General features: G+C 40.5%; 1 protein-coding gene across 2 annotated transcripts; it reads right to left on the bottom strand.

The window, feature by feature from the left end:
• Window positions 1-458: 458 nt before the first annotated feature.
• On the bottom strand, window positions 459-13,753 carry pik3r6a (phosphoinositide-3-kinase, regulatory subunit 6a). 2 transcript variants are annotated; one of them, XM_041036315.1, is made up of 7 exons: window positions 13,640-13,753; window positions 7,842-7,962; window positions 6,487-6,540; window positions 5,675-5,748; window positions 5,208-5,322; window positions 1,894-1,964; window positions 459-1,462 (listed from the first exon to the last, which is right to left on the bottom strand). In XM_041036315.1, exons 1-7 carry the CDS (start codon window positions 13,716-13,718, stop codon window positions 1,350-1,352), a joined length of 627 nt encoding a protein of 208 aa, XP_040892249.1. In that variant the 5' UTR covers window positions 13,719-13,753; the 3' UTR covers window positions 459-1,349. The 2 variants fall into 2 exon arrangements, with proteins under 2 accessions (XP_040892249.1, XP_040892250.1); XM_041036316.1 differs by lacking the exon at window positions 6,487-6,540.
• Between the last annotated feature and the right edge of the window lie 188 nt (window positions 13,754-13,941).

The following is a 13,941-nucleotide window of genomic DNA, read 5'->3' as shown; positions in this document are numbered from 1 at the left end:
TCATCACTGGAGTGGAATATATATTAGGCCTAGTTGTCTGCAGTGTCAGGTGAGTGCTGATCCATTTCATTTGTGAAAATATGCATACGGATGATTAAAAAAACAGAGGAATCCACTAAGAATGACTATTTCATGGGAAAGTGGTCTATATCTACAGATACCTTGATTCACTCATGTGCCTTTAATAACATTCATCGATACCAATACATGTTTTAACATATGTTTTATGGGAAGTAATGTATGTGTCCCCACACAACACAGGAGTCACTACATAGAAATGTCTAAATAAATACTAAAGCAGGAAGAGAAAAGCAGAGAGGATTAGCAAAAAAAAAACCCTCTCAAAAATGTAATTTTCTGTGATTTTCTTTCAATCAGTATAAATTAAAAAAAAAGAAGCACTGCAGCCTAAAGTCCACAGTGCACAACAAGGAAGGTTTCCGCCATAGCTGATGGAAAAATACCAGAAATACTTAAACATCTAAAACAAGTGCATTTACTTGTTTCTTATGATAGGGATGGACACCCCCACTCCCTGTTCGGAGTATGAATTTGACAGTCGGCCAATTCTTACATATTGCTCCTTCAAAGAAAAATGAAGAGGGATGAGACGTCCGGTCTTTTCTAGCAAACCACCACTTTTTAAAAGGTCATAGCCATTTGGATGGAGTCAAATAGCAGGCAACATCATCCTAACAGAGTTCCCGATTAATGTCAGTTTCATTAGTGTTATCTCCGTAATGCTAATTATAAAGTTTCAGCAGCGTGTCTAGACTGGCCTGCTGACTCCTGCAAAACAGCTACTTTTTTAATGAGGGTTGACAGTTCTCATAGCTCTTTAAATATAAAACTTAGTATATCCAATTAGCACGTTACACATGCCTGACTTTTACTTCTTTCAAACCCTGTCCTGTCTGTCTGAAAAGGGAGAAATAAATACAGTATGTTGGGTCGCTCCTTTTGGAAACTGCTAATCAGAAGGAGTTGGCTGAGCAGTGGTGATTAACAAGAGAAAGTATAAACACAGGAATGGGAAGAGAGACTTGAAAACCAGTGACAGATAGAGAAAATAAAATCACATATGAAATCCAATGAAAGAGATAAAGAGACAAACAGATCCAACACCACACATACTTGGGTCTCGGGATTAAAAACACACCACATCAAATTTGCAACATCCTATGCTCTCCCTCTGGGAAAACTCTCGTCTGTACTACTATGTCCATGTTTCAAAGTCTTCCTCGGACTGAAAAGCTGAAACTGGAAATACTGACTCTTGTGGAATGGTCATTTTGGTTTGTGGCCCCTTTATCAGCCCTGGTAGTGGGGCTCTCCATTTTGGCTCCAGACTACATTATTGAGCATGTGAAGCCACAGCACTCCTTCAGCAGGGTGAGGCCTGTCTTGGTGAAGGGAGAAGAGGTCTGTTGAGCCCTGGATGGGACCCGTCTGGTTGGTACACCTGGTACACAGAGAAATCAAGATGATACACCACATTATTTCTCCAAAAAATATAATGTAAAATAAAATATTAAAAAAAAATAATGTATTGTTTTTACACCACTCAGCCACAACATTTAAACATGTAACTGGTTTTAATGTTGTGGCTGATCGGTGTATAAAGCAGTTCAGATGATTAATGGCTTCACTTAGAAGGGCACAAACAGGTATCTTTTTTTTCTGAGGCACAGCCTCTGTGCTCCTATTTCTGTTTTATGGTGAATCAGTCAGTGGATGTATATGCTTCATCTTTCAAAGCCCTCAGGAGGAAAACACCTTGAACAAGTAAAAAGTATCTGGAATATTTTCCACTGCAAACTTCCTCCTCAGTTTCTAAAACTTGCTATTACTTTGATGGAGCATAAAGTTGCAACTCTCTTTATGCTTAAATACCTGTCTTCTTCATATTTCTTGGGAATTTGGACTTCAGAAAATCTGCCATTTCTTTATCTTCTTCTTTCTCCCTGTAGAAATAAAAAAGACTGATGTAAAATGCATGAAAGTACACGAATACATGTACATGTTCTGTTGCCTTCACAAAAAGAGAAGCTGGCGAAAATAAAGCCTGATGGGAGTCTGTTATGATATGAATGTAAAAGTCAAAAATGATTTTTAGTTCATTCTCTCAGGGCTTGCCCTCTATTCCACAAGTACTGGCCGAACATTTCAAAAACCTTTCCAAAGATGTCTTGGCCATGTTCAGTTCCCTTTGCTTCTCTGATTGCAAGAAGGCTGATTCTACTAGAGTAGGGAGATGAAACACTTTCCCACACACCTACTTGATAAGAGACGTAATGCAGTTCTGGCAGTTAGAAAAGATTAGATTTACTCTGCGAGGTTCCATTGATAAATTCAATAAATCTGGCAGCCAACTTTAGCTGATGCAGAGAACCTTGGCTGCATCTTGGTGTACATTATTACTGTGTAGTGCTTAGTGAGTGGCTTTGCTTGTGAACACACAGTGATGTACAGATGGGTGACAAATTAAAGGACAAACCTGAATAAATGAGTTGAGAAACATAACAAATGCAGATGCTTCCACATAGAGGTGCACTGCATGGTACAATTCAACAGTGGACATCCAATCATGCTCTGTGACATGTATAAAAATACTGAGCAGGTCCAGTTGATTTTGCATCAAGATGGCAAGAGGAAAGATCTAAGTGACTTTGAAAGAGGGTTATTGTTGGGGCACAGAGGGCAGGAGCTTCAGTCACAAAGACTGCTTCACTGACTGGTGTCTCAATAGGAGCAGCGACTAAAGTGCCATCTGCATTTAGATCTATGGGACAGACCATCAGTAAATAGGGTCAGAAACTGTGGTCGCCAGTGCACATTTGATGACAGTGATGCTCGTCCATTAGTGCGACATGAAAGGAAAAGCAGCAGGGCAACTCAGAAAGTGTCGATGCAAGACATGATCAGACTGAGTCAGCAAGAATAGTGCGTCAACAATTACATAGGGAGGGATATTATAGTAGGGTTGCAGTGCATAAACCCCTCATTACAAAGATGAAAGCACATTTGAGAGTTCAGTGGTGCAAAAAACACCGACACTGGTCTACAGAGATGTGGAAAACAGTGATATGGTCAGATGAGTCATCCATCATCATATTCTCCACAAGTGGGCGAGTGCATGTGTGGTGCACACCAAGAGAACGGTACAAGCCAGAATGCGTGACCCCTTCAGTGAGGGAACCCGTGGCTTTGTTATGCTGCCGGGGGGGGGGGGGGGTTCACTTGTCCCATTAGAGGGAAGAGTCACTGAAAATCAATACATAGTTGTTCTGAGTGATCACGTTTATCCTATGATGAAACATTTCTATCCTGATGCGTGTGGTCTCTTCCCCGATGACAGTTCCCCCAGCCAAAGGACAAGAGGGGTCACTGAATGGTGTGATGAGTATGAACATGGTGTTAATCACATGCTATGTCAACCCAACTGAACATGTATGGGAGATTTCGAACCAACATGTTGGACAGCGCTCTCTACCAAAACACCAAACACCAAATGAGGGAATGTTTTGGGAAGAATGGTGTCCATCCCCCCTGTGACCCTGACGGATTAAGCGGTATAGAAAATGGTGTCCATCCCTCAAGTAAAGCTCCAAAGACTTGTCTTACTAAGACACTTAATGTTGTTGTTTCCTTTAATTTGTAACCCATCTCTATGTCACAGATTTACCATATATTGACGTCTGATACACTATATTTTGTTACAGAAAAAGCATACTTATTGTAACTCTATCTGAGGAAAATAAAAAGTATAGCATGAAAACTGCAGAAAGAAGTATGTTGTGAAGGAAAGTCAGGGTAAAAAAGAACAGAGAAAGAAATAACAAAAGATCTCTATATTCATCAACGTGGATAACATGGCCTTGAGCGCCGTCACATCCTGTTCTCCCACCAATCCATTACCACACTGTTGTTCTCCTGCTTCCTGCCTCTCACCTTCCCAGCAGCCCTTCAGAGCTTTCACAGCATGTTGTCAGCTGCCAACACAAAGTGTTGTTCACACAACCTAACAATGTTTGATACTGTCTGAGAATTAGAGTGGAGAGAGCATTAAACCTAAAAACATGCCTCAGAAACCACATCTGGCTGTCCACTGTCAGGTCACATTAGATTACATGTGAGTGATTAGAGTGTTAAATGAAAGAATCTGTGAGGATGTACGCATGCGCTACATTGGGATAAACAAGTAAGCAGAGGTCCATTAATTTTCTGTAGAAAAGCAGTGTACCAAGCAGCGTAACTCTGCTGAAAAAGGAATGCACAGTACGTTGATTACAGTGGTTTAAGTTCTTTTCGAGTGCAGGACAAAATATCTCAAAACGGAGAGAGCAGCTGCATCCATTGCTGGAGTCCTCCATAATGCAGCTTCAACCTACAATAAGCCCACATTAAATTTATAAGCAATAAAAAGAATTTTACAGAATGATTCACAGCTCTGCAATACAAAAATATAATGTGCAAGACAATCTGCTTCGAAGGTTTTCCTATGATGTTATAAAAGTGGTGAGGGAGTGTCAGAATGGATCTCTTGTGACAGGAAGGTTTGGACAGGATTTAGATATCCTCTCATCACCTCCATCATGAGAGAGAAAAACACACCCAGCAGCAACGCTTTAGAGGCTTGATGCATCTCAAAAATGCCAAAATAGACGCAAACAGTTTTGTTTAACCAGTGGCAGCTCCTCTTGCAGCGCTCACTGACGCACGCTGACACATCTTTAATTGAAATGGCTCTCTGCTGCGTGCTCTGCGTTTCACCCTCTTCTCTCAGCACTGTGCCTTAGGAAACGTTCCAGTGTTTTAATGGAGAGCAGTGGGGCGGCTTTGTGGAAACACGCATGTGGATGATACTGAACTGAGATCAAGCTTTGCCAGTATTAGTCACTACGACTGATGTCCCAAGCTGATCCCGATCAGTCATTATAAGAATGTTAATGAATGATGATCAGATTTGGCGAAAACAAATAAATAAATAAACCCAAAAAAATGCCATGCATCCTTGCATGAAAAACAGATGTCAAACTTCAGTTTTTACACTTAGTCTCAGGCTAATCATTCCGAGACTGCATAGATACTGCAGTGGGACTGGATTTTTTTTTCTCCTTTTTTAATAATTCATTCACTACCTATAGTGACAGACAACCTACGGATCCCTACCAAGCTGTCATAAAACCATAGAAACAGAGGCACACCTGAGTCTTTCAAACTCCACGTCATCTACCAGGAAATCTCTCGTCTCAACGAGCTTGTGGATCTGCTGCAGTAGTTCCTCTTCCTTCTGCCGGTCCTCGTTGGACTTGTCATTATCTGATGGACAAAGGAAGAAGACTATCTCGTGTTACCTGCTTTACCACAAATATGCTGGGGTTTAAAACAAAAAATACAGAAATAAACGAATGAGTCAATATTGTTACTGATTTTTAGGAAATACAATTATGAGCTTTCCCTCTGAGATTTAGGTGAGAGGATCAACACCACTCTCCTGTCTGTATGATAAGTGTGGACCCAGGATGCAATAAGCTTAGCTTTCCATGAAGACTAGATCTTTTCATTGAATTGAAAGAAAGTTAATAGCCTTATTTCCCAAAATGCCAAATGTCTGTTTTGGTCCACCATCAAGAACCATCAATATCCAGAGGGGGAAGGTGTTAACTCCTACCTGGTATGGACACTAATTTGTGCAGCTCCTTCTTCAGACGAGTGATCTCCTTGCACAGCTGAATGTCGTCCATCCTGCACAGGCATGATGGTACAAAATGAAACACACACACACACACCTATGTAACTAATCCACATACTGCATGTCATTCTTGCTATGTGCTGTATGTAAGCTTTTGCTAACGGTACATAGATAATGTTAGCATTAGCAACAGCTGTTCAAGTATCTGTCCGTTGTGAGTTCAGTGTAAGACTTCATTCCTTTACTCGCCAACAGCTGTCTCCAATGATGGAAAGCAATACCAACATTAACACACTTTTGTTTCTATTTCTATAATTTTTCTTCTAGCATGCTAACCAGCTAGCCCTCCCACCTTGTAACACCACTGACTATGTAGTGATAGCAAAAACGTATATATACATATACGTTTAAAGGGCGGTGAGGAGTGAAATCTTGACTACTGAATGGGAAAATGAAATTCAAACAGAGAAAGCTTGATATTGATCTTTTATTTCACGCAGGAGGGTTAGGGTTTCAGAACAGAAATCCCTGTGGCATACTCAGAACCAGACCGCTTTCACTCTGTGTGTATCACGCGCTGTCTCTTTCGACTGACACTGAGGTTGGGTGAAAGACCCTCAGTGCCTTCCTCACCTAAAGGAGTGAGAGGCCCTCACATGACCCAGCCTCACAGCAACTGAATCCTTTTTTGAAGACACGTACGGCACACAGAGGGTCAGGCTCACTCACACACATTACACACATTCATCAATGTCAGCAGAGTGAGAGCCTTGCCACCGTGCCTCGTCTACCTGTCATGTAAGATGCCCTCCACAGACGTGTAGGTGGGGAAGTGGCCGTGAGGTCTGGAATACAAATGACACGCTTTACTTAACTTACCGGAAGAAAGCACACCTTGAGATTTGTTTGTTTGTGGACCACAGACAAAAAAGGTTCTTCAAATCGTGACTCTCCATCTCTCTTCTTCCGTTCCTCCACCTCCTCCTCCTCCAATCTCTCATTCTTCCCCTTTATCTGCTGTACTCTCGCTTGCTACTCCACACACGCCACTCCTCACATTCCCCCGCTGTCTGAGCAGTGTTACTGCCTATCTTTCAGAGGAGTAGATGAATAAATATCCATGCATTAGCCCGCTTACCGGAAGCAAAGGTAAAGCCATTGAAATTTTAATGCGGGCCAGCTTGGGGGTTGATGAAAAGAAATGAGGGGAGAGAATAGAGGGCAATGCTGCTAGGAGATGTGTTTCAGATACCAAGGTGTAGCCTGGTGTGAAAAAAAAGGCTTAAATGAACTGCTGCTCTTGGTGAGGAAAGCATGGAGCGCTTTGGTTCAAACTGAAAAATCTTTACAATTTTTAGATGAAATATATATTTGATATATATTCTTGGTCTCCAGATGATGAATCCTAATGATTTTTACGAACCAGTCACCTTTAATTCAGCACCACCAGTGGGTCAAATATTCTACTTGTCCAACACACCAATGTTAGCATGTTAACGTGACAACATCAGACATTACATGAACAGCACATCTGAGCTTTAGAAAACTGAGCCAGGTCTGATAATGAAGAGCTGAGTCTAACGTGTCCTAGATGACCCCATCACCAAGTAAGAACGTTGGTATTGAAAGATCCTGCAAAGCTAAGAATTATGTTCATGTTTGTATGACCCATGTTTTGGGTCTATGTATCTATGCAGGGTTCACGCTTAAGTTAGGCAAAAATTGGCAGATAAGTTGGTATGGTTAGGGCTAGGCAATTGGTTAAGGACAGAAAAAGATCATGGTTAAGGTACAAAAACACACTAGGTCTGCGACATGCACAAACCCCAGTCCCCGCATGGAAGTCAGACACATAAGTGATAATGGTGATCCACCACCCTTATCACCACACGCATATTATCATACTAAAGGGTGCAGTACTTCCTGCATTGGCATTGAACTTTGGCAGTATGTAAATCATAAGGAGCAGGAGGAAAACTGAGCTTCCTAAATTGGACACTGTATTTTATATAAAGACTATTTTTGGTAACAACATGACTTGTGTCTCCACTTTTAATCTATTCATTAATCATGTTTCTTGATGTTTCAACTAATACACTAACAACACAGAGTGACAGCAGTGTTGGTGTTTTTCTAAGTCACTCACATGTATCTGAGCTCTGACTCCCTCCTGACCAGGACATCTCTGATCCTCTCAATCTTAAAGAGCTCCCCCTCAATGTCGTCCACAGTGATGGTGGAGTCTGCCATGGACACCACGTCGTCCTCTGAGGGAGGGAGAGAGAGAGGGGACAGTTTTTGATCATGTTCTAAAAGAAAAGAAAGGTGCTGAACAATTATACAACATTTCTGACACAAAAACATTCAAGTACACAAGTAAACACTTATTCAAGAGACCAGCAAATACCCCGCAGAGACAAACAGACACATACACACTCAGGCTGGGTTTTTTTTTTTTTTTTTTAAATGATGTACTCTGACACTGCAGAACAATAACGGCATATGAATCAGCATTTTAAACTGTATAAACAGCTGCAGCAGATGTAGATTGAAATTGCTGCTTGATGAGGAGCAGAGCAGAGTGTCACAGCCAAATTACCACGTGTCAGGCTTTGGCACGACTCACATGGCTGCTCTCTCTCCCTCTTTCTCTCTCCCTCTCTCACACATACACACACACACACACACACACACACACACACACACACACACACACACACACACACACACACACACACACACACACACACGCACAAGGATTAATTGCATAAACCCAGGTTGATGGGTCAGCCCAGGAAATAAGTCTCCATCCAGTATGGCTGTCAGACACACGCTCCAGTCCTGCCTACCATCCCTTGCTCTGTTGTGGAGTTCACTGTTCAGACATTCAATGTCAGTCTTTTGGCTAAATGTAAATCTAAAAAAAAAAAAGTCTCTCCCAACTGGAGCTGATACAGTTGGTTGAATAGTTAATTAGTCAATTGGCAGAAAAGCATTTGGCAACAATTTTAATAGATATAATGGTTGCAATGTGTTATATAACGGTAAATTGAATCTCTTTGGGTTTTGGTTTGTTGGTTGGACAAAAGACATTCAAAGACATTACTTTGGGCTCTGGGAAAGTGACGAATATATTCGATAGAGTAAACAATAATAAAAGTAATTGTCAGTTGCATTCTCCTGCAATTTAACTTGACCTCAGGGGTCACTTTAACTAAAAACTTTACTTGGACTATAGAGGAAAACATGTCGGTAATTACTTTAATTTTATGTTCAGCATTGCAGTTTGCATTGTATTTTTATAATGTGCTCATCAGTATGTATGAAAGAAGCACCAATGTGTGCTATTTTTCTTTTGCAAAGAAATTGTAATTGTAAGTACCTGCCATCAAATAATTTCAGTATACAGTCCTGCATGTTCACAGAAACAGCAGAACTGGTTCTAATTATTTCTACAGAATAATGAGATAGTAAGAAATCCCTATAGGAATATTCTTTTTCACACACAGCAGCTCTGCTTTCAAGCAATTAAAGAATCATCTCCTGCGCAGAGGGTGCCTCGAAGGCTTGGTGAACATTAACATTAAACGGGATGCTGTGTTTAAATCTGTCTCATTATGCATGTCACTCTACACACCACTCCCTGTGCTTCTCCTATTAACTGTATCCTTCCAAATCAAACAGACGCCTCATCACGAAAATGCAATCCTCTATGTACAATAAAGCAAATAATATAAAACTGTACAATGTTTGCTGGACGTATCTCAGCTACTATTTACAACAATGTGTGGACCTGTTCTAAAATGCTCTGTAATACTTTTTAATTAATCTATCCCAAGGTCCACAGAAACATTTGCATAATATGAAAGGACATCAAAGCATTTCACACAGTATAGCCACTCTGAAGTTGTGAGGCAGAAACAGCTGCACTATAATCAATTTAACCAGCAAGCAGCTAAATCAAAAATTCACCTGTAACCGCCTTCTACAAAATGCAGTTGTTTTAGCTATGCACATCAATATACATACGCTAGATTTAATTTACCCTAAGGTCCAAGTGTGGCTGACCTTCTTGAAAGTAGATGGTCAAAGTCCTGTAGTGACAGTTGCGACTTTACTGTCAAAGAAAATTACTTCTGCCTGATTTTGAATTGTTCCATTTAGCGCTGTAGTGGTCCTGGATAACTGTCACTTCCCTGCAGAGAGCTGCACCACATGGAGCCACGAGACAGACATAACCAGGGATGCACCAATACCACCAATGACAGACAGTCCCTGTCTCCTCCTGGGGCTCTTAAACCCTCTTTACACACACCACTACTTAGTAGAGCTCTAGTATAAAATATCTCTAATCGAGTCACATTTAGCCTTGGGAGAGGTAGAGCTGACTGGGTTCAAAGTGCAGTGAAGACATGTCTTCTGCACCAGCATGAACAAAGGCAGTACAGAAGAGAAGCCTATAATAATTATTCAGACTTGGCTTATATGACTTCAGGGTAGTAGTAAAAGCACTGTTGGAAGCATTAACCATGCTTGGTGACAATTTCCTGTTTACATAGACTTACATCCCTGCTGGCACTGAAGCTTTGTTTAGGGGCTTGCAACTGCAGTGTGCTTTGTGTGACAGAAAAAAAAGGAGGCTGGAGAACACACAGACATCTTCACACAGACACTCTGGGCTCTGTAACTATGACAAATCTCTCTGACGTCAAGCAACAACACAACCTTGACACCTTAGAGGAGAGAGCACTGAGAGAACTGCTGGAGTGAGTATTAAACAGTTAATAGGATTAAAAGTACAAAAAAAAAAACATGCAACTGTCTATTCACACTTTATCATATGTCATCAGGTGTTCATTAAAGAGTACAATCAAAATGCAATGCACAATAAAGTTGCAAATAAGCCTAATTTTAATAAACCATGAACTTAAAATATTATTTCTTGCTCAAAAATAAGAAGAATGAAATCTCTATAGTTGCATAGTTAAAGATGTTAAAGGTATTTTTGAACCATCAATATGTATATTGTGGCTTCTTCCTGCTTTACATATTGGGAAATATGCCTATTTGTTTTATTACTGAGAGTTAGATTGGAATATTAAAACCACTCATGTCTGTGACCTAACTGTGAAGCTACAGCCAGGAGACACTTAGCGTGGTTTACACTGAAATTAGGGGTAAACAGGTAGCCTGTAATTGAAGCTCACTAGCTAACACACTGTAACTCATGTCTTTAATCTGTGCACAAACAGAAATGTTAAATTATCAAGTTTATTAGTGAACAACAAGTCAGGAGTCTTGTCATCAGCTGGGTTGCTATGCAGCCAGCGGAAACACTGCACAGTAGCACATAACTCACCCTAGAAATATCTAATTTTTCACATTTTTGTTACAAGCAAACAAGATTCATGTGAATTATTGAGTTTTAGAGGTGATAGCTGATGTTGTTGTTTTTTTTTTTTTTTACTTTGGACAAAGCCAGATGACCTGTTTCTCCCTGCTTTCAGTCTTCACGCTGAAATGGGTGAACTGCCTCCCTGCTCCTGCTTCACATTCAACACACAGACCCGAGAGTGATATTAATCTTCTCATCTAACTAATATTAAGAAAGTGAACAAGAAAGCGAATGTCCCAACATGTCGATCATTTACTCAACACGCTGTCGCTGATGGTCGCACAAGGTCAAATGGCAAAACCATGTACACTTTCAGTGTGTAAAATAAATAACCACAGCCTATGTAAACGAGCCACATAAAATAAAAAGTAAATGACTAAGGTTATTTTTAGCATGCGAATACATAACAAGACGACTTACCACACCTAACTAGTTTAATCTCCCCCAAATTGCCTAAACTTGAACCACACGTGACCCCTACACTTAACACAAGTGAATAGACCTTTTTTTTAACAGCAGACGCTTTAACTTGTCAAACACAGGTGTAACCAGTAACTGTGCATCACACTGCAATAATTGTTAATTAGTTCCACCTGTGCTTTTCTTCTATAGTAAAACAAGCTGTGGAAAAAGGTCTGTTGGATTCTTACAGTCTGATTCATGCTATACTCAAAGAGGCTTTAATTAATTGACACAATTCATGTTCAAAACCAAATCTGTGAATTAGAATCCATGCTTTTGAATTACTATTATTATTTTTTTTTTTCTTAATTGTTCACCACTTGTATCCCTGCCAAAAACTCAAGGCAACCTATGACTGAGGATTCCCATGCAGCTGACTTTCAGATCTGCTGTTGTAAAGAAAATGTACCACATGATGTCACAGGCATTGTTTAGTGTATTCTTACATCGTCAGAGACAGCATGTTCTGCTGCAGAGGCTCTCTAGGACAGGTTATTCTGCCACAGAGCAGTTATGACTCATCTCTAGACCTCTCTCAAATGCCCCCCCACCCCTTTACACTTTCTCCCTCTCAGTTAACACTTTTCATCTCATTTAGCTTCTCCTCATTTCACCCCCACATCTCTCATACCCAGCCTTTCTTTTTTATCCAAACCCCTGAAGATGTGAATTACATCATGAGCTCAATTTACAGTCTTTGCTCCGACTCCAGTCCTCTCTTTTTACACTGACACAATGTGCTTTTACGCCTAATGAGGTAGAACGGCATTCTAACAGACAGATCGGCCAGATTAGAGACCAAGAGGCAGAAATGAAGGGGAAGAGGAGGAGGCAGGATGAGGAGAATGAGGGGACAAGAGATGAGAAGGAAAAGAGGAAGGAGAGTGAGGTGTATAAAGAAAGATTTAAATCATCGGGGGACAGATGGAGGGGCTTGGCACAGACTCAGCACAGCTTTCTGAACTTCTCACCTGACTGATCACATCAAAGCACTTCATAGGTGGCACCACCATTTTAAAAAAAAACATAATCTTGAGCATTATTTACAGTTATTATGTTGTCAAAGCAATGTACATCAGCAATGAGGAACAGTACTGAGATGACAATTAATTGGCAAACATGCTGATAACAAATTAATCGATTGTCCTTTTTTAAAATCTTTTTTTAGCATAAACATAAACAATTCTACAGTTACAGCTTCTCCAATGTGAGAGCGCTGCCTTCCTCTGGTTTATATCTTTGGAAAGTGAATTTCTTTGGGTTTTATCTGACAAAAAAGGACTTCTGTAGACATCACATTGGGTTTAAGGAGATTGTGATGGACATTTTTCTGTATTTACTGACATTTTATAAACCAAATGATTAATTGAGGAAAGTATGCTCTATGGATAAGGAAAGAATTACAGGCTTTTGAAGAATATTATTATTACTGCAAGGAGCACACACATATTCTATGGAAAGCTCATGCTGAGATATAACCAGTGTCTCACATGTGGGCCATTATTCATCATTTAAAGTGCAGGTAATGGACCCTCACTTTACTCTTACACAAGCAAGGACACACACATACAGATGCACGCACACACACACACACACACACACACACACACACACACACACACACACACACACACACACACACACACACACACACACACACACTAGAAGAACAGACACCTGTGGATTCTTGACATTTTCAGAGCTGCAGCCTGTACCACAGCTAGAAAAATACATTGATTTGTTCTATTAACTGTTTAAAACAGTTAAGTAACAGTTAAGTCCTGTCAAACATTTCTGTGAGACATGAGACAACACGAAGCTATGAAGTAGAATATTGTGGTGATGCCATAGATTATATTATAAAATATACAGTGTAGAAACATATTGAGGCCACTATAAATTCACTATTCAATCTCCCAAAGACACTGTAACTCCCAGTACCTTAGTTAATGTAGTAGGAACATCAGGCACATTGACACATAAAGGAAATATCATTGTACAAGATTCAAAAGACATAAAGAAAGGTCACTTTAAACAGACAATAGATGGACAGGTAATAACACTGTAGTGTTTTTTGGTTAGGTAACCTGGTTTGTTGATGTCTCTGCTCCATTCAGTGTGCTCCAGTGAACCGTACTGATGAGAAGATCCTCGCTTCTTCTCCATCGGTCCAGCAGCAGAGGCAGCTCTTCTCTTCTTTTCTCTCCTCCAGTTGCAGAGGCTGGGAAACAGCGAGGAGAACACCAGGGCAGGGTCTTGCAGTCTCAGTTTCTTTGCTGTATTTCACTGAGTCATAGCCAGTCTGTCAAAAAAAACTGCAGAGGCAGAGAGAGTGAGATGTTCCAGCGGTCCCCACCAGCTCTGGCAGGTGTCGGTTGGTATGAGCAGC

The sequence above is a fragment of the Toxotes jaculatrix genome, chromosome 4 (genome assembly GCF_017976425.1).
Source record: "Toxotes jaculatrix isolate fToxJac2 chromosome 4, fToxJac2.pri, whole genome shotgun sequence".
NCBI classification, from domain to species: Eukaryota; Metazoa; Chordata; class Actinopteri; family Toxotidae; genus Toxotes; species Toxotes jaculatrix.
Note: the sequence above shows the minus strand (reverse complement) of the source record. Positions and strands in the feature narration are given on the sequence as shown.